The sequence below is a fragment of the Odocoileus virginianus genome, chromosome 14 (genome assembly GCF_023699985.2).
Source record: "Odocoileus virginianus isolate 20LAN1187 ecotype Illinois chromosome 14, Ovbor_1.2, whole genome shotgun sequence".
Taxonomy (NCBI): domain Eukaryota; kingdom Metazoa; phylum Chordata; class Mammalia; order Artiodactyla; family Cervidae; genus Odocoileus; species Odocoileus virginianus.
Genome location: NC_069687.1, coordinates 28197943 through 28218197, shown reverse-complemented (window position 1 = coordinate 28218197; position 20255 = coordinate 28197943). Strand labels below are relative to the sequence as shown.

Below are 20255 nucleotides of genomic sequence, written 5' to 3'. Positions count from 1 at the left end.
TCTAAAAAAACAACAACCAAACACACACTTATTTGACTGCATTGGGTCTTAGTTTTAGCATGTGTGATTTAGTTCCCTGACCAAGGATTGAATCTGGGCTCCTTCATCGGGAGTGTGGCGTGTTATCCACTGGATCACCAGGGAAGTCCCATAAACCTGCTTCTTAATGTTAATCTCCTTGTGGCTCCCTTAGTCTAAACTCAGATTTTCTCAAAGCCTTCCTTCTCAGAAGTGGTAGCTTCATCATTTAAGTTCCTGTATCAGAAGTGAAGTCCCATGGACCGTGATGATCAGTCATTGTCTAAAATACAAGCTGCCCACTGTGACCTGGCAGAGTACCAAGACTGACCTCAAGAGAGTACCAGAACCCTAATTCTAGGCCCTCCTTTCTTCACAGAATCCTTTGACCTGTTTTCCCTCCCACCAAAATTGCCTGTTACCTTATTCTGAGTCTTAAACAGGACTAGTGACAGCTGTTGATTTCTCTTCAGAATTGAGTACTCAGTGCTCAATCTTGTCCAACTCTGCAACCCTGTGGGCTGAAGCCCGCCAGGTTTCTCTGTCCGTGGAATTCTCCAGGCAGGAATACTGGAGTGGGCTACCATTTCCTCCTTCAGGGAAACTTCCCAACACAGGGATTGAACCCATGTCTCTTGAGTCTCCCGCATTGGCAGGCAGATTCTTTACCACTAGCGCTACCTGGGAAGTCAAGTACTTTAGTAGTTGGCAACTCTTCATGGCTTTGCAATTTGGACAGACCCAGTTGTTAGCGCTCAAAGAGTGCCTGTTTTCACTTGAGTATTCCCAAATACCTAAATATCTGTCAGTCTCATTTTTCCGGCTTTTTTTATTCACCTTGGATGTTGCCCTTAAATTTCTCTTGGGGTTGTGTGTTGGGAGGTGCCGGAATCTGATTGCTTTACAGTTTGTTATTCAGAGTACTAGGCATGGCTTCATGCCCAAGTTTTCTGATATATTCATCTAAATTTAACCTTGTGTTTTTATCCTAAATGGCATTGAACGATGTCCTAATTCTGCATGAGGCCTCATTGGACTAGATTATTTTTCCTGAGCTTCTTCATTTGCCCATGTTATAAACCACTATGATCTGAGCTTAATTCAGGGTGAGCCCTGAAGTCTGAAAGGGCCTGATTAACACAACTTAGTGACTTCCAAAGTTACGTGTAAGAAAGTGGTGAAAAGAAAGTAAGTTCTTGAAAATCCTAGTTTAATAATGTATAGTACTTGTATTTTTTCAGTATTTTGATTTTAATTATAGAAAGATATGAAAGGTAAAAGGCACGAGATATAGCTTTGGCTAAAAAATACTTATTTTCTTGACTCCAAAGTAAATTAACTCTTTTGTTTTCTCTTTTTAAAATAGGGTTACACATCGTTTTGGAATGACTGTATATCATCTGGATTACGTGGCTGTATGTTGATTGAATTAGCATTGAGAGGAAGGTTACAGCTAGAGGCTTGTGGAATGAGACGTAAAAGTCTATTAACAAGAAAGGTAAGAGGGGGCCTATATATCTAACATAGCCTTTTTGAAGAGTTTGTGCTGCCTAAAGATGAAGAATGTTTCTACTAATAGTTTTCTATTTTATTGAAGTTTAGTTGATTTACACTGTGCTAATTTCTGCTATATAGTGAAGTAATTCAGTTATATGTATACATACATACTTTTTTTTTTTTAAGTTGGAAGTTAAGTTTTATTGAGGACCTTACTGAAGACTGTAGCTCAGGAGACAGCCTCTTGGATAGGTCTGAGGAACTGGTCCTGTACATTCTTTTTTATATTCTTTTCCATTGTGGCTTATCACAGGATATTGAATAAGTTTGCTGTATTATACAGTAGAACCATGTTGTTTTACTGATAGCTTTCAGAAGTTAAAGAAATTGATTTTAAACTTAAATCTTTATTGAATCATGTTTCCATATCTTTTTTTTTGAATCTTTGATTTTTTGGTTCTTTGTACATAATGAGTAATGTAATTCATTGTTAGGATCATTGGCCGTTGCATCCTGCATATTCAAAAAGACTCCCAAACTTTATTTACTATTCCTGAAAACCATGATTTGGAAGACTTGACATACTACTCAAAAGGGATAACTGTGCAAATTAACTATCCATAGGCAATTGATCTTTTTGCCAGAATACAAATACTTTTCAGATCTCCTCCTCTCCATTGTTAAGGTCTGTGTTAATACAGGTATTATTGACTAGTTTCTAGAATTTTTAACTTTCATTTCAGCCTAAAATATTCAAGGCCATTTCTCTTCCGTCTGTCATTGTTTCTTGGGGGATGTAAGGTGTTTCAAAACTATTTTTCCATAATGCATTGTGTTATGATGAAATCCAAAATGTTTTAGGGTGAAAACTGAACATTTTTTGATTGATATACCAGACAGAATAATAATCCTATGGGAAAGAATGTATTTTTGAAAATTAGATACACAGTATACACGGTATAGCAGAAAATACTCCTCATGGAGTTGTTTTTTTTTTTTCCTCATGGAGTATTAAAATTAAATTCAGTCATTTAAAGTAGAGTCAAATGAACTTGCATGAGATTAGTTTTGAAATTACTGTTTTAGATATTTGTCATAAAGCAGAATATAATTTTTATTTCCATTTTACTGTGCAACCATAGATTTATGGGGGACAAAAACCTTAGGAATTTTTAATTATCAGTGAAATATATACATTAATTACTAGTAGTAATAGAAATCACAAGTAATTTTACATTAATGTTATGGATCCCAGACCTAAGAAAAAATATCCAACTATACCCAGTTTATTGTAATCCTGACACCTGTCTCAAAATGATGGGCATGTGGTGTGTTGAGACCAGATGGCAGTCGATCTCTGGAGTTAATGGAAAGTAAGAAGTGGTGGCATGACCACAGGATATAGACGTACAACTTTTTATCCCAGGGCTTTTTATTTTTTCTTATTCTGACACCCTACTACAAGCATGGCCCAGAATAGCACTCTCCAGTCAAACTCTCTGTGATAATGAAAGTGTTCTTTATTTGCTCTGTCCAGTATGGTGGCCACTAGCTACATGTCTGTGAACTAGACACTTGAAATGTGGCTTATGCAAATTGAGACATGTTGTAAATAAAAACACACTGGCTGTTTGAAGACTTACTATGGAAAAGTAAGAATGTGAAATAATCACATGTCAATATTTTGACTATGGTGGGTTAAATCAAATATGTTAAAATTAATTGTACTTATTTTTCTTTTTAAATGTAACTACTAAAAAATTTAAAAATAGATTTGTGGCTTGTATTTCTGGCTCTAATTATATTTCCATTGGGTCATGTTGTCTCCAAAATAGATACTGTATTTTCTTTAACCTTTTATAGCTCATTATTGACCAGAGACATATTAATACATTAGTCTTTTGTACCTGAACGTTACTGACCAGAGATGTTTCAATATTCACTTACACATCAAATAGCTTGCCACAGGAGTCAGTTTTTGCCAAATCCCCCAGTCAGTAGTGCGCTAAGATTGATCAAAGAGGAAAGGACATGCTGTCAATGCCAAGTTTTCAAGAAGAGTCCCATTTTAAAAATAGTGTTGTTAAATTAGTTTTAATAGTTAACAAAGTATCAATAATATAACAAATTAAGCTTTGATATTACAGAATTTCAGCTAGAGATTTGTTTACCCAAGAGTGCTATGGAAGGCTTTAAAAAACTCTAAAGCAGTGTAGTGTTTTCTTCTGTCATCCCCTACTTCTGGATTTTTCTACTCTTATGCACCACACAGCAGGTGGGGTCTTAGTTTCCTGACCAGGGGTGGAACACACGTCCCCTGCATTGGAAGCACAGAGTCTTAACTACTGGACCACTAGGGAAGTCCCTGGATTGTTCTGTTCTTTAAGTGGATTTTATATCCATCTTTGCTTAATGTTTTGTACTATTTAAAATTTTTATGTTATCGAACCTATTGGTATTTTCAGGGTTTCTGTTGGTTGTCACAGTTTTGAGAAGACTTTCTCATTCTCTCAACTATATTTCATATTTAAATCTACTTTTTATTGTGGTATAAACTCTGAGGAGCCAAGTCTTACTTTTTACCTCTAATTTATTAGCCAGTTGTTTTAGTAATGTCTATTGAAAAATTAATTGCTCCAATAATGTGAAATGTCACCTTTATTATATACCAAATTCTGATATGTAATTGAGTCTGTTCCCGTAACTAATAGATGTTTGAAAAGTGAATTTCTGTATCAGATAGCCCAAGGTTTAGCAATGAAGGGAACTGCAATGAGTATAAACTCTTCTACCATTTTGCTTACTCATTAAGGCACATTTTCATTTATGTTGTATTTTCATTTATGATTGTGGCTAATCTGGTTAGGTTAAATATTGGATTTCCTTAATATGGAATTAATTTAAAATCTGAACTTTGATAACTGCATGAACACTTGGAGTTTTAAACATGGTGAAATGTTTACATAATTTTTTTTTTATCTAAAGAGATCAAATAGATCATGTAATTCTTACTGATTACATTGTAGGTGATTTGTAAGTCAGATGCTCCAACAGGGGATGTTCTTCTTGATGAAGCTCTGAAGCATGTTAAGGAGACTCAGCCTCCAGAAACAGTCCAGAACTGGATTGAATTACTTAGCGGTAAGCTTCTGTGTGTAAGTTGAAAATTGAATTCTTGGAAAGATTTTTGTAAAAATTTAAAATCCTTTTGAAAGGAACTTGGACAAAATAGCCACAAATTTGTTTAGTGGTAGGCAAAATTGAGAGCAGATTAGTTACTAAATGGGGAAAATGGTGGTTTTTAAAATTTCATCACCTTTAATGAGACAGCAGGTGTGACTGAAATTATGTATACTTCCTTAGAGCTCCTGTCATTCTTTGTCAAAATTATTTCATGCTATCTTATTCTGGATAGGCTAGGTTAAGCTGTGGAAACAAACAACCCTAAAACCTCAGTGGCTTAAAACAGAAGCTCATTTTTCACTCATGCTGTAACTCAGTCACAGACCACTTCATTCTCACTTTGGCAGCCAGGCAGATGGAGCTGCCACCATCTGGAGTATTGTCAGTCACTAGTGTAAAGAGAAGAAAGGTATAAAGATCACCTGGGCTCTTAAATTTTTGCTCAGAAGTGATGTGTGGTTCAGGTTGCATTGTTCAGAGAAAGTCACATAGCCTCCCCGAACTGTAAGGAGACAGGAAGTGCAGCCATACAAAGGAACAGCTCCCTGTTGATAGCACTGATGACTGCATTTATTTTAAAGCTGCTTGTATATTTGTCTAACCTACTAGATAGTGTACTCCTTGAGTATAGGACCTGAGTTACCTTGCTCTTCCTCTCTACTATTATATAAAACATAGCTTCTATGTATATTTATGCTCATTTCATTTCATGTCCAAATATATTACTATTTAGAGTACCTTTCAAAAACATACATTTGGAGGTTATTAGAGATTAGTAATTAACATGATGTCATTTTTCTCACTTATCAGTGGAATTTCTAAAGTAATAGTTTTATTATGAAGTTGTCCTTGTATCAGTAAAAGATTGTTTTGCATGTTTTTTGAAACATAAATATACATATTCCAAACCTAGCTGATAGAGCAATAAGTGAGTACTTTACACTTCTGGCATAGTTCATTCTTCCTTCTTTTTGGTAAAGAACATAAATTTTCACAAGGTTGTCCTGGTAATTTTGAGAGTTTTTTTTGGCCCACACTATGGGAGAAGGAAATGGCAACCCACTCCAGTATTCTTGCCTGGAGAATCCCATGGGCCGAGGAGCCTGGCAGGCTACAGTCCATGGGGTCGCAAGAGTCAGACATGACTTAGTGACTAAACCTCCTCCTCCTGGTAGCTCTGTTAATAAATTTTCTTTTTACCTCATTGAGTAAGAGAAACTTTAATGTGGCCCTTTTTCTTTCTTTGTGCTTGTGATGTTGGTGTTGTGTTCAATTCGAGTTTTTTTATTGTAGGAAATCTTAAAATTACCCATTTGATGAAAGTTTGTTTAGTTAAAACTAGGTACTTACTCAGCATGTACCAAGACTGTCACAGTGCTCAGAACACTGTCAGCCCTCTTTACGTGAGCCTTCCACCTGTTTGGCAAACCATAGCTATTTACAGAGGCTCAGTGAGGGTATGAATAATTAACTCTATGTGTTAAAAATTAGCAAATATGATTTTTTAGATGAAAATAGAAGTGTTAATAACTTCTAACTGTACCCCGACAAATTATTTCTGCGTTCTCTGGAGATCATTGGCCTAAGCAGTCTTTGTGTCCTGCTTGTGTTGTACTGCCATTGTTGCCCCGTTACTACCTCTGGTGTGCAAATTAGAATTTGTAATTAGATTCTCAACTGACCAAAAAGCATTTCTTAAAGTTGTCATTAGCTTTTTTGGGAAGTAAGAGTGCTAAAGTTCTTTTTATGGTATATAGTGGGTCTTGCCTTAAGTCAGTGTTTTTGATACCCACTTTGGTGCAGCTTAACACTGTGGAGGTGTTTCCAGACACTCCCTCCATCAATGATCTCTTTATCTTACATTGTATGCGCTAATGTCATATGGGGATTTGGTTCAATAATATATCTTAGACCACCAGATTTCCTTTGATAGTTTATATACTTGTAATGTGCACATGCTATGTAGGGAGTATGACTTGGAAAGAGTTTAATCTTACCATTTAAGGTGGCCATATACTTCTTAAACTTCACATGTTAATGTAACATTTTATGCATGTAGCTTATCCAGTACTCAATTTCTATGATAATTGAACATGGTTTTCAACTTGAGCTGGTATGCACTCTTATCTGATGCAGGAGTGAAAGGAGGGCAGAAGTCTATAACTTTTTCTCAAAAGTAGTAAATATAATTAAGACTTTGTGAAACAGTGTCCATGTAAGTTAGGAACTTGTGTAAACCAGAAAGCTAATATTTAGAAAGTGCCTTTAAAAATTTTTTTAAACAACATCCTGTGAAGTTTAGTATGGCCGTTAATGCCAAAATACTGTTACCTATAGTACTTTGGTTGCATGTTCCTGATGTACAATAAGAATGATTAGTAATTTTAGCATAAAAGAAAGGAATCTGGAGTAGGAGAAAGAGGAAAAAGCACATTTCTTTTAAATTAAGAAAATACCTTCTTCCGATCTGGTTAAAGTACTGATAGTTCAGTTCAGTTCAGTCGCTCAGTCGTGTCCGACTCTTTGCGACCCCATGAACTGCAACACGCCAGGCCTCCCTGTCCATCACCAACTCCCGGAATCTACCCAAACACATGTCCATTGAGTCCATGATGCTATCCAACCATCTCATCCTCTGTTGTCCCCTTCTCCTCTTGTCCTCAATCTTTCCCAGCATCAGGGTCTTTTCCAATGAATCAGCTCTTTGCATCAGGTGGCCAAAGTATTGGAGTTTCAGCTTCAGCATCAGTCCTTCCAATGAACACCCAGGACTGATCTCCTTTAGGATGGACTGGTTGGATCTCCTTGCAGTCCAAAGGACTCTCAAGAGTCTTCTCCAACACCACAGTTCAAAAGCATCAATTCTTCAGTGCTCACCTCTCTTTATAGTCCAACTCTCACATCCATACATGACCACTGGAAAAACCATAGCCTTGACTAGACAGACCTTTGTTGGCAAAGTAATGTCTCTGCTTTTTAATATGCTGTCTAGGTTGGGCTTTCCTTCCAAGGAGTAAGTGTCCTTTAATTTCATGGTTGCAGTCACCATCTACAATGATTTTGGAGCCCAGAAAAATAGAGTCAGCCACTGTTTCCACTGTTGCCCCATCTATTTGCCATGAAGTGACGGGACCGGATGCCATGATCTTAGTTTTCTGAATGTTGAGCCTTAAGCCAACTTTTTCACTCTCCTCTTTCACTTTCATAAAGAGGCTCTTTAGTTTTTCTTCACTTTCTGCCATAAGTGCATTACCCCAGAGAAAACAATTCCTTGGGAGCTTTAGTAGTTGGAGGAAGTAGAACTTGGTTTGGGCCTTTGAAGGGCAAAAATGAGACAGAAGAAAGTGTTCCTGTTCAGAGGGATAAGAAGAGGGCATGGTAAAAATTGGTGGGCCTGTCCTTACACAGCTAAGTCTTTTCTTGTTTCTGGGTTTTCAAAACTATGTATTGTACTGTATTGTTGAGGGATACATATGCATAGGGAGTCAGATTTTATGTAAAGAAAAAAGAATGATTAACTTACGTTGGTCCGATGGTTACCTCTGAGGCGGAGAAGACACAAGAAAAGCATGTAAAGTCCTGATGTATAATAGGAATGACTTGTAATTTCAGCATAAAGAAAGGAATCTGGAGTAAAGCTTTCTTCTTTACCTGGGGTGGGAGGTTGAATATCCACGAGTTCATCTTACTGTTATTTGTGGTGTACATACTGTTGTTGTTCATTCAGTTGTGTCTTGACTCTCTGAAGCCCCATGAACTGCAGTACACCAGGCTTTTCTGTCCTTCACTATCTCCTGGAGTTTGTTCAAACTCATGCACATTGATTCAGTGATGCCATTCAACCATCTCATCCTCTGTTGGCCCCTTCTCCTGCCCTCAGTCTTTCCCAGCATTGGGGTCTTTTCAAATGAGATGGCTTTTCACATCAGGTGACCAAAGTATTGGAGCTTCAGCATCAGTCCTTCCAGTGAATATTCAGGACTGATTTCCTTTAGAATTGACTGGTTTGATCTCCTTGCAGTCCAGGGGACTCTTCAAGAGTCTTCCCCAGCACCACAGTTGGAAAGCATCAGTTCTTTGGTGCTCAGCGGTGTACTTATATGCCTGTTATAACTACCAATTTTCAGACACTACTTATATATCTTGTTAATTAAAAATTAATAAATATATATGTTAGAGGCAAAGACTAAAAAGTGTATTTAAAGACTACTGTTTTGAGAATAGTTTTTTTTGCTCTCTGAAGTCTTAAACATGTAATTGATCAGTTTGGTCACAAGATGTCACTGGAGTACCAAATTTATGAACACAGCTGCTTTTTTTGATAATATGATATCAAGGAAGATGGAAGGTTATTTTTTTTTAAGATGGAAGTTTTTTATAATGAAATTATTTAGGTGCCTGCCAGTGTATCCTTTTCACTGAAGTAATTGTTGGGCAGTAGGATATAAGTAACGTTTTAAAGAACTGTATAAACTTATCAGTTTCCTTCTTTAAAAAAATAAACTATAACATTTAAAATATATTTATATAACTTAAAAGTCTTTTCACATAGTAAATAATGTAGGATGAATGACGATACGGATCATAGTAACATCTTTTCATCTAGAATTTTGAATGGTATTCATTCATCAGGGGTTTGTTACAGTGTACTTAAAAGATATTCAACCTCTGCTTACGATGAAGCAGCTCAGTCTTCATTGGACAGTATAGTTTAAACCTTGGGGCTGCCCTGCTGGCTCAGACTGGAAAGAATCCACTTGCAATCCAATTGAACCTGGGTTTAGTCCCAGAGTTGGGAAGATCTCCTAGGAGGATGGTCATGGCAACGCACTCCAGTATTCTTGCTTGGAGAATTCCCGTGGACAGAGAAGCCTGGTGGGCTACAGCCTGTGCGGTCACAGAGAGTTGGACACGACTGAGCGACTAAGCACGCACAGCATACATGGGTTAATAAACCTCCACTGTATCTTCTCTTCACTTACCCAACTCGCCTCCTCTCGTCCCAGTTTATACTGTTGTCTTAAGCATGTTAATTTCAGGGGTAACTTTATTCTTTGTATTTAGCTTAATTTAGTTATTTGAAAATAAAAGGCAGAATTGTAAATCAACTAAAACAAAAATTAAAAAATAAAATTGAACAGAAGGCCCAGTAGAGTAAAAGATAGAAATGTCAGGATGCCAAGACACTTTGACCACTCAGTTATTTTATTGTGCCTTTTTTGGAGTACTCAAAGTAGTGTTAAACAACATTTACATGTTACCTGTACTCGTTCAGGTTTCTGCTTATGGAATTTCATTTTAAGAACATATCTAAGGAGATCTGAATAACATTTTTGTTGGAGTGAACACACAAGATTTGCCCTTTTCTAGGGAATTGCTTCAAAAGATGATGTCTGAGTCCTTTTTTTTTTACTTGCTCTGAGGCAGAAATGATTGCCGGTGAGAAGGTCCAGTCATAAATGGAACATATTATTTTAGGCTCTTTTCTTTTTTAGTAGCAACACTAAACTAAGCTGACATATTTTAGTTTGAGAAATCTGTCACATGAACTTTGTAAGCACTACTTGTTCTATTGGTTGCAATGTAAGATTTAATTGTGGATAAGATGTGGATAAACTTTTTTAGCATGACTTCTGTACCATAGACAGTATGTTATAAACAGCTAATACCCATTTATTTCCAATGAGAGGAAAAAAGTCACTGTATACCAACATTGGAGGGATTCTTTTTTTTAGGTCTGCAAAGAAAAAATCTGAGTTTCTCAGAATAATCTTAAAAATCTCCCCCACCCCCCATTATTTGAAAATAGATGGCCAAGATGTTTTCTGAGACCTCAAATACCCTCCTGATTGACTAGTGAGTTGGCAGGGAATAGTACTTCTTTGATAACTGACAGATTATTATAATAAGTGTAGTTAATTACCCTTAGATTTGAACTATAGTTTTTTATGGGCTTTTGTAAATTTGGCTGTTGATCATATTATGTTTAATAGTTTAAATTTCCAAAAGTCATGTAAGAATGTCAGAAAACCCAGCCTAGCCAGTTCTTGCCTAGTGTCTTAGGCTGCCTACCATGTGCCAGTGACATAAGGAAACAAAACAAAGACTCTCTGGTGAAAGGTAGAGCAGGCAAGCATTTATCAGGGAGAACAGTGGATTGGCACAACAGTGAAAAAAAATGAATGCCATGACTAACTAATGTGTGCCCGCTAACATCAAACTCAGGTAATTTCTTATTCCTCTGGGCTCTTGGTTCATATTATTTTTATGGCCTTATTTACGTCTTATCCTAGCCAGTACTGTTAGTTTATATTATGAATCTTTTTCCCTTCACTTGATTTAAAATTTTTAGAGTTAGAAGTATGTCTTACTAATACTGCATTCTCAGTACCTCATATGATTTTTTAGACCATTATTAATAGGATAAATTCTGAGTGCCAAAGTGTTGATTCTTGCACACAGGTAAATAATAGCTAATGTTTATTGAGAGCTTATCTTGTGCCAGTCTTTATTCTAATAACTTGATATAGCTTTAACTTACTTAATCTTCATAATAACCCTTATAAGCTGGAAAGAGTTCTTTTCGTTGCTTTACATAGTAGATACAGAGGAATAGAGAAGTTTTGCCCAGGGTTGCACTGTGAGGAGATGACCAAATTGGAATTTAGATCCAAATAGTCTGGCTCCAGAACTTGCTCTTACAACCTTTTTATTGTGCTGTAGTGTAGTGTGTTGCTGTTCATGGTTTCTCTTTTTTGTTTTTGTTAATGATTTTTTAACATGTAGGTGTGGACTAATTTAATACCAAAAATGAAAACAAATAGAATTTCATTTATTACTGAGTTATATTTTTCTTTTGTACTGTTAAGTTTTAAAATCTAATAGGGCCCCAGATATATTTCAGCTCTTTTCATTTTTGAAGTTATCAAGAAAATTGAATGCAGTGATTATTTTTCTTTTTGTGGAAGCTGATTTGCCATGGTTTTTTATTTGAAAAGTTTGTTTTCTTTCTCTATATATTTTTCTTTGTGGCTGAGCCTTGCGATCCCAGTTCCCCAACCAGAGATTGAATCTGCATCCCTTGCAGTGGAAGTATGGAGTCTTAACCACTGGTCCACCAGGGAACTAACTCCCTGGTTGACTGTTTCTGTTGATTCCCCCTGACCCATTAGTTTTGGGTCGCAAAACTGCTTCTTCACAAGACTAGTAATTTTTATTAGATGCTGGACATTGACTGCCATTTTGTTGTGTGCTGAATTTTGTTTGTCTTTAAAGACCGTTGAAATTTGTTTTGCTAGGCAGTTACGTGTGGATCAGTTTGTTCGTAAGCTTTGTTAGGCTGGGTCTGGAATAGCCTTTACTGAAGGCCTGGTTTAGCCGTAATACGAAGATGTGATCCTTTTGGAATTCTTTCTAAATGTCCTGGGTGTTCAGTGAGACCTTTCCATTTAAGCCAGTTGGCACTCAGGTTTTTCCTAGCCCTCTGTGAACTCTCGGTATTGTTCACCTTACAGCTTCATGGTAGTGCCCCTGGCGCCCTCCAACCCCCCCCGCCCCCCACCTTATTTTTACCTTTGTGGACTTTGTCACCTTAACCCCTCTGCCTTCGTTTTTCATCACACCTAAGTGAAAACACCATGTGGATTTCTAGAGCTCTTACTCTGCATAGTCCCCTCTTTCCCAGGACTGCCTTGCATATTCCAGTTGTCTTAGCTTCCTCCAACTTGGATCTCTGCCTTTTTAACAGTGTGACTACTTTGCTCTGCCTGAGATCTGCTCTGCTGCCTGAGATGTGCCTTTAGGTGGTAGGCTTGGGCAGTAGTAGGCTCAGTTTTCTCTCAAAAGATAAAAAGGTAAGTCCAAGATTGATTACTTAGTCATAGCCTAACACCTCTTTAGTGTTAAGTCATGGCAAAATGACTTGGAACACTAATATGGAGCTTTCTGTGACGAAGGAAATGTTCTCTTTCTGTGCTGTCCATTCAGTAGCCTCTTGCCGCACTTGGCTAATGAGTACTTGAAACTGGCTAATAGCACTTGAAAGTGGCTAGGGCAGCTGAGGAGCGGCGTTGTTTTCCCACTTTATTTATTTATTTGGCTGTGTGGCTGCAGGATATTAGCTCTCCAATCAGGGATCAAACCTGGGCCCCCTGCAGTGGAAGCATGGAGTCCTAATCTTTGGACCACAAGGGAATTCTGAATTTTTAAATTAGTTTAAATATAATAGCTGTGTAAACTGGGGTGGCCAAAAGATTTGTTCGTTTTTTTTTTTTTTTCCTATATGCTGGCTCTAGTAGCTTTAGTTGCCTTTAACTTCATTTGAAACAGTTTTGTTAGATTGTATTGTGACAGCTGGTCATATCAGTGAGCATTTAAAAAAAAAATCAAAATTGAATTTTTGTGTAGCCATTTTAATATTGAAGGTGAAGGAAAAAACCAACATTTTTGGTATGTTACGTTTCATTTCAAGAAAGGGTAAAAAGTGAAATGCAAGAAAAAAGGTTTGTGCAGTGTTTGGAGAAGATGCTGAGACTGAATGTGTCAGAAGTGGTTTGCAGAGTTATGTCCTGGAAATTTCTGTTGGGCGATGCTCCATGGTCAGGTGGCCAGTTGAAGTTGATAGCGATCAAATCAAGACATTAATTGAGAACAGTCAGTGTTATTCCACATGGGACATACCCGACATACCCAGAATATCCAAATCAAGCGTTAAGAATAATTCGTACCTGCTTGGTTATGTTAATTGTTTTGATGCTTGGGTTCCACATAAGTTAAGTGAAAAAAACCTCTTGGCCATTTCCTTGCATGCAGTTGTCTACTGAAACATAAGGAAAACTTTTGGGTCATGAGAAGTAGATGTGGTACAGTAATGTGAAACAGAAGATCATGGGGCAAGCAACATGAACTACCAGTAACCACACCAAGGCTGGTCTTCCCCAAAGAAGGTGATGATGTGTGTATGGTGGAGTTGGAAGGGGGGTCTCTGTTACGAGCTCCTTCTGGAAGACCAAAGGATTAATTCCAGCAAGTGCTGTTCCCAGTTAGACCAGTAACTGAAAGCAGCAGTCGACGAAAAACACCTGGAATTAGTCAACAGAAAATGTGTAATCTTCTATCAGGATAACAGCATGTTTCTTTGATGACCAGCCAGAAACTGTCACAGCTTGGCCAGCAAGTTCTGACTCGTCTACCATATTTCTTAGACATTGCACCTTCAGATTTCCATTTATTTCAGTCTTTACAGAATTCTTTTAACGGAAAAAAATTCAATTCCCTGGAAGACTCTTACTGTAAGAGGCACCTGGAACAGTTCTTTGCTCTAAGAGATAAATTTGGAAAGATGCAATTATGAAGTTGCCTGAAAAATGACATACGGTAGTGGAACAAAATGGTGAATATGTTGTTCAGTAAAGTTCTTAGTAAAAATGAAAATGTGTCCTTTAATTTTCACTTAAACCAAAGGAACTTTTTGGGCAACCCAGAGTTGGACATGACTGAAGCGACTTAGCAGCAGCAGCAGTAGTTAATGACTGCTGTAGTAGACAGTAGTGCAGTGTTTTTTCTCAGTATTATGAAATTTCAGTCTTAACAGCTTTCGTATATAATAATAAGTACATGTGGTTGATCTCTGCCGTGTCCCAATTTTAGAATCTTACTATAGTATTTTTTTCAAATTACCCAAATAGTTAACATGTTCATTGGAGATTGATTTGAAAAATACAGAAAATACAAGAAAGAAAATTTGTCACATAAAATCCAAAAGATAATCAAGATTATTTTGATGTATTTCCTTCTAGTCTTCTATAAAGAAAATAATTGTTTTTGTGAAAAATATTTGATTTTTAGTGTTTCTGTCTTGAAAGGGAATGTGCATAGACAGCAAGATTGAAATGATGAAAATGATCTGTCCTTTTGTAATTAGCTTTATATTATTTGTCATTAAAGAACAACATTTGCCTAACAAGCTTTCATAGCTTTATAGGCCAGGTATATGTAGCAGTTTCAGGAATGACATACTCATCAGGAAACTTTTTTAACTCTTTTCTCCCTTTGTTGCAGATTGGTGTTTAATAGGAAAGAAAGTTCATAGTTTGCTATTGGCTGCTTTTTGACAATAGCTAGAGAGAAGGCAAACATAATTTAATATTTGGCTTATTTCCACATTAGGGGAACTGGTTTGGAGACTTCTTTCAGTTCCGTCTTTTGAGTAACTGTTGTGCCTGAAAATGATTTGCCAGGTGCTTAGAAACCAAAGGCCTTAGCCCTCAAGGGGTTCATGGTTTAGTTGGCAATTAAACAACTGGATTTTCTTCTGTTTCTCTGGAGGAAAAAATGTCAGATGTTACTGTTCATTTTAATGATACAGAATTTAATAAAATTAGCAGCTAATACCTATCCTTTCTAACTTCTGGAATCTTTTGTTTAGGTGAGACATGGAATCCATTAAAATTGCATTATCAGTTAAGAAACGTGCGGGAACGATTAGCTAAAAACCTGGTAGAAAAGGGCGTGCTGACCACAGAGAAACAGAACTTCCTCCTCTTTGACATGACGACGCACCCCCTCACCAACAACAGCATTAAGCAGCGCCTCATCAAGAAGGTGCAGGAAGCCGTTCTCGACAAGTGGGTGAACGACCCTCACCGCATGGACAAGCGCCTGCTGGCCCTCATCTACCTGGCCCACGCCTCCGACGTCCTGGAGAACGCATTCGCGCCCCTGCTGGACGAGCAGTACGACGTGGCCACCAAGCGGGTGCGGCAGCTCCTGGACTTGGACCCCGAGGTGGAGTGTCTGAAGGCCGGGACCAACGAGGTGCTGTGGGCGGTGGTGGCGGCCTTCACCAAGTGAGCCCGCCCCGAACCACGCGTCCCCCTTTCTCTCTCGGGAACCAGTCGTTTTTCTTCTTGGACTTCTGGTTTTCTGCAGTTTGTACTTCCCACACTGTAATTGGCTTCTGTTTCATGAAATGGTGGGTGGCTTTTTCTTTTCTGTATGTATGCAGGATTCTGCTGGTACGAGAGGCCTTCCTCTTTCTGTTTTGAAAAAAGTTTTACTGCCATATTGGCATTCCATTCCTTGTTGCCATCCTCACCGTTCCCGTTTCGGGTTTCTGGTGTGCTTTGACTTTCAAAGTGCCACCAGTCTCCTCGCCTGCACATCTTTTGGATTACCTCAGGCTGAGTTTTTCCTGTATGTGCGTGTCCATCTAATGTTCTGCCTGCAATTCAGACAGAAGTCACAAAATGGCCTTTAACTCACCAAAGGTAAATATCTGTATCTATTGGGACATTTTATACATAGACCTCAGTTGAGATGTATACTTAGCAAATTATTTTTAAATTGAAATACACAGTAAATAATATAAAGTGCCCCTTGATTTTGCTTCCCATGTAAATCTATTGTATTATTACACTTGTTATAATTTTAACTATTAAGTCATAAAGGTCCAGTTGTTTCACACAGCCAGTTTGGGATGAGCTGCATTCCAGTTATGCTGTATATAGTTTGAAGTATATATAAATTGTTCCTTCTTCTGGCCACCCCTGCCCATCTTAGTATTTTGCAGGATTTAATTGGTTGTACACCTGGTGCCCCTTACTTGCTACAGTCATTATAATTTGGTGGCAAAATAGACCTCATCATTCAGGAGAGAAAAGAGGTATGTCTTAATTGGTCCCAACATTTTTTGAACTGTGCCATTCATGGTACTCTCTGCCTATGCATCTCCATTTTGGATTTTTTTTTTTTTTTTTTTTGGTCTTACTATTTTTATCATTTCTATAGAGAAGAGGCTTGTGACCAGTACTAATCTTGAGTACAGTTTTATCTTTTTCTGTCCACAGGTAAATTAATGTCTGCTCTTAATTATCTACTCACACTTTCTTGGGGGAAAACAATCAAATGTCAGTACTAGCAGATGTTGCATGTAAATCGTTAGCAAGTAATGACTACAACTCAGATGATTAAGAATTTTGTAACAGAAAGCTCTGCTATGTTTTAATTTTTATATACAATTATGATAATTAGCACATTCTAAGAATATAAACCTTTGCTTTTTAAAGTTTATTTTTACTCTTTATCACTGTTTATTGGATCACCATTGGTTTCATAATGTAAATACTATATATTGAACAAATTAAATGTCAAATTTTTTATTACCATAGTTCATGTTACTAGTGGGGCTTTCAGGTGTTTAGAGATTTTTTTGGTTAACATTCAATGCAAAAGTACTAGATGGTGTATAACTCTAGAGTTGAGTTTTAAGGGATTCCCTAATATGTATACTATCTTTTTATCTGAAGTAATAAATAAACTATGATCTTGAAAGTGCCTGAATCAGAGCAAGCATGTTATTTGTATTTTTGTATTCTGATTTTTGCGGTCTTAGAGTTCTTTCTGAAGAAGTTTTACTTAGCATTAGTGTAGTGTGGCAATATTTCTACAAAGGGGTTGGCAAACTTTTTCTTATTGGTTCAGATAGTAAATATTGATATTTTAGGCTTTGTGAGCCATATACAGTGTTGCAGCTACTCAACTCTGAGTGAAAGTTGCTGTAAACAGTACAGATAAATGGGTAAGGCTGTAGTCTAGTAAAACCTCATTTACAAAAACAGGTAGCTGGCCATGAGCAATGGTTTACCAATCCCTATTTTAATTCACGAAAAAAGTCAGATTTTTCTGTCCATTAAAATAACCTCTTTTACCTCCAAATGATACTATTGGTGGTGATTAAGTATAGAAACTATTAATTTGTTTCTTCCCATAAAATGGATACTTGAAACTTACACCATGTCCTGGAATTTCTTTTTAGGTGAACATTTACGTTTTTCTCCTGAAAAGATTTTAAAAGTGAGGTACTGGATGTTTCTGAGGTCTTCTTGACTTCTGCAGCAGCATCTGTATTCTCACGCAAGGAGGAAAGGGCTCACCTGTACTTCCATCAGTTTTTGATTCAGAGCAGAGTGCCCCTCAGCTCTGCCTGTGTGTGACCCCAACTTCAGTATTCGTTTGTGTCTCCAGAGGAGAGGGTGTCATCTAGAACTCAGTTCTTCCACAGAAGGCTGCTGCTTCCAGCTCTCTGTTAGCAGGATTGGTGTGACTCCAGGGACCATGTTCTGTGTGGAAGGTGCAGTGTGTCCACAGGTTTATGCCACTTGGTAAAAAGCCTTCAGATCCAAGAATCAGGGAGAGAGTTTTAATATAATAAAACTTAAATAGAGATCTATTGTGCAAAGAATCTGCTGCATTTTGACTTCTTCATATGTTATTTAATTACTGAGTGTTCCTTAGAATAACCTGGTCTAGAACAGTGCTGTAACAAAAAGGAGAAAGGAAACTTAATGCATGCTCTATGCCTAGTGAGGGATTTTATATCTTGTTATGACCTCCCCAAACTGCAGTAACTGTCTCATTTAATGAAGAGCAGGCTTGGAGAGGAGGGGTTGCCCAGTCTCACATTATCTGGTAAGTGTTTGAGCTTTTTAATCCTGAAGTAATTGAAAACATAATTGCATTCAACCATAATTTTTCCTTTCTTGTTTGGGACTGGGAGGGGGCTTCTTTCTCCAACAGAAACAAAACGAGAATAGTGGGCATGCAAGAAGATCTCATGGTGATGCAAAAGACAGTGATAAATGGATATCCCTACTTTATTCTGATATCTTGGTATAACTTACATGGGTTAATCTTTCAGGGATGAAAAAGTTGACTGTATGTTCTCAGAAGAAAGCATCATCATCAAATGTCAGTTGGCCAAAAAAGCCCTGGCCTGCTGAATGAAGCAGGATTGGCTTGCGACTTCTGTTGCATTCTGCTACTCAGTTCTTCCCATTATTTGTGAACAGTAGGACAAACCTTTGAATTTGGCCACCACTTGAAGGGAAGTGAGAGCAGCTGGTGTGCAATTCAGTGGCAACATAGGACCAGTGAGTGATGATGTCCAGCCTGATGATGACAAGGATCCAGCACTGCCACGCATGGCTACTCCTGGCTCAGGAATGTGGAAGCCACCGTTCACAAGTCTCTGTGAGATATTTACGAAGTTTAATCCCAACTCGATGGCCTCCATCTTAAATATGAATACTTAGGCTGTCAAATAGCATTGTTCTGTTTCGCTTTCATCCTGAACAAGATGACTGACAGCTGGAGGTAACTTCCAATTCATTGCAGCCCACTGGGTCCCAGAGTGATATCCTGGCTCTTGTAACTTTTGTGCAAATGTCACATAGTCTTTAGTAGCATCAAGTAGGGGTATTAATGTTTATAACCTTGCAGGCTACTCTTGAGAGAGGTACAGATGGTAAAGTTAAATTGATACCCACACTTCCTCAGCCCAGTGTTAGAATTATGTAGGCATTCACTCTTGCAGAGCAGTTGTGTGCTGATTCCCACTAGCATCATATACTACTGTGCAATTTACTTTTTGCACTTATTTTACAGAGAACTTTAAGATAAGCACACATCTTTCTTGTCAGTCGTTTTTGGCTTCATGTATAACTTCTCCCATTAGTGGATATTTGGATTGTTCTCATATTTACTGTTCTAAGCAGTATTGTAAACATATATTTTCTTTTTGTGTGTGTGTGTGTGTATCGACAAGTATTTTATTTTTTCTCTTTTTCTGAATGTTGATTTTTATTTTTTTAATTTTTTTTTCCATTTATTTTTATTAGTTGGAGGCTAATTACCTTACAATATTGCAGTGGTTTTTGTCATACATTGAAATGAATTAGCCATGGATTTACATGTATTCCCCATCCCGGTCCCCCCTCCCACCTCCCTCTCCACCCCATCCCTCTGGGTCTTTCCAGTGCACCAGGCCCGAGCACTTGTCTCATGCATCCAACCTGGGCTGGTGATCTGTTTCACCCTAAATATACATGTTTCGATGCTGTTCTCTTGAAACATCCCACCCTCGCCTTCTCCCACAGAGTCCACAAGTCTGTTCTATACATCTGAGTCTCTTTTTCTGTTTTGCATATAGGGTTATCGTTACCATCTTTCTAAATTCCATATATATGTGTTAGTATACTGTAATGGTCTTTATCTTTCTGGCTTACTTCACTCTGTATAATGGGCTCCAGTTTCATCCATCTCATTAGAACTGATTCAAATGAATTCTTTTTAATGGCTGAGTAATATTCTATGGTGTATATGTACCACAGCTTCCTCATCCATTCGTCTGCTGATGGGCATCTAGGTTGCTTCCATGTCCTGGCTATTATAAACAGTGCTGCGATGAACATTGGGGTGCACGTGTCTCTTTCAGATCTGGTTTCCTCGCTGTGTATGCCTAGAAGTGGTATTGCTGGGTCATATGGCAGTTCTATTTCCAGCTTTTTAAGGAATCTCCACACTGTTTTCCATAGTGGCTGTACTAATTTGCATTCCCACCAACAGTGTAAGAGGGTTCCCTTTTCTCTACACCCTCTCCAGCATTTATTGCTTGTAGACTTTTGGATAGCAGCCATCCTGACTGGCGTGTAATGGTACCTCATTGTGGTTTTGATTTGCATTTCTCTGATAATGAGTGATGTTGAGCATCTTTCCATGTG

At 37.8% G+C, this 20255-nt stretch overlaps 1 protein-coding gene across 1 annotated transcript in view; it reads left to right on the top strand.

Moving 5' to 3' along the window:
• Window positions 1–17037, top strand: part of GOLPH3 (golgi phosphoprotein 3) — a 47762-nt gene extending 30725 nt beyond the window's left edge. Inside the window, exons 2-4 of the mRNA XM_020908674.2 lie at window positions 1385–1516; window positions 4542–4656; window positions 15125–17037. Coding sequence (XP_020764333.1) covers window positions 1385–1516; window positions 4542–4656; window positions 15125–15549 — 672 coding nt within the window. The 3' untranslated portion in view covers window positions 15550–17037. The remainder of the gene's footprint in view (window positions 1–1384; window positions 1517–4541; window positions 4657–15124) is intronic.
• The last annotated feature ends 3218 nt before the right edge of the window (window positions 17038–20255 follow it).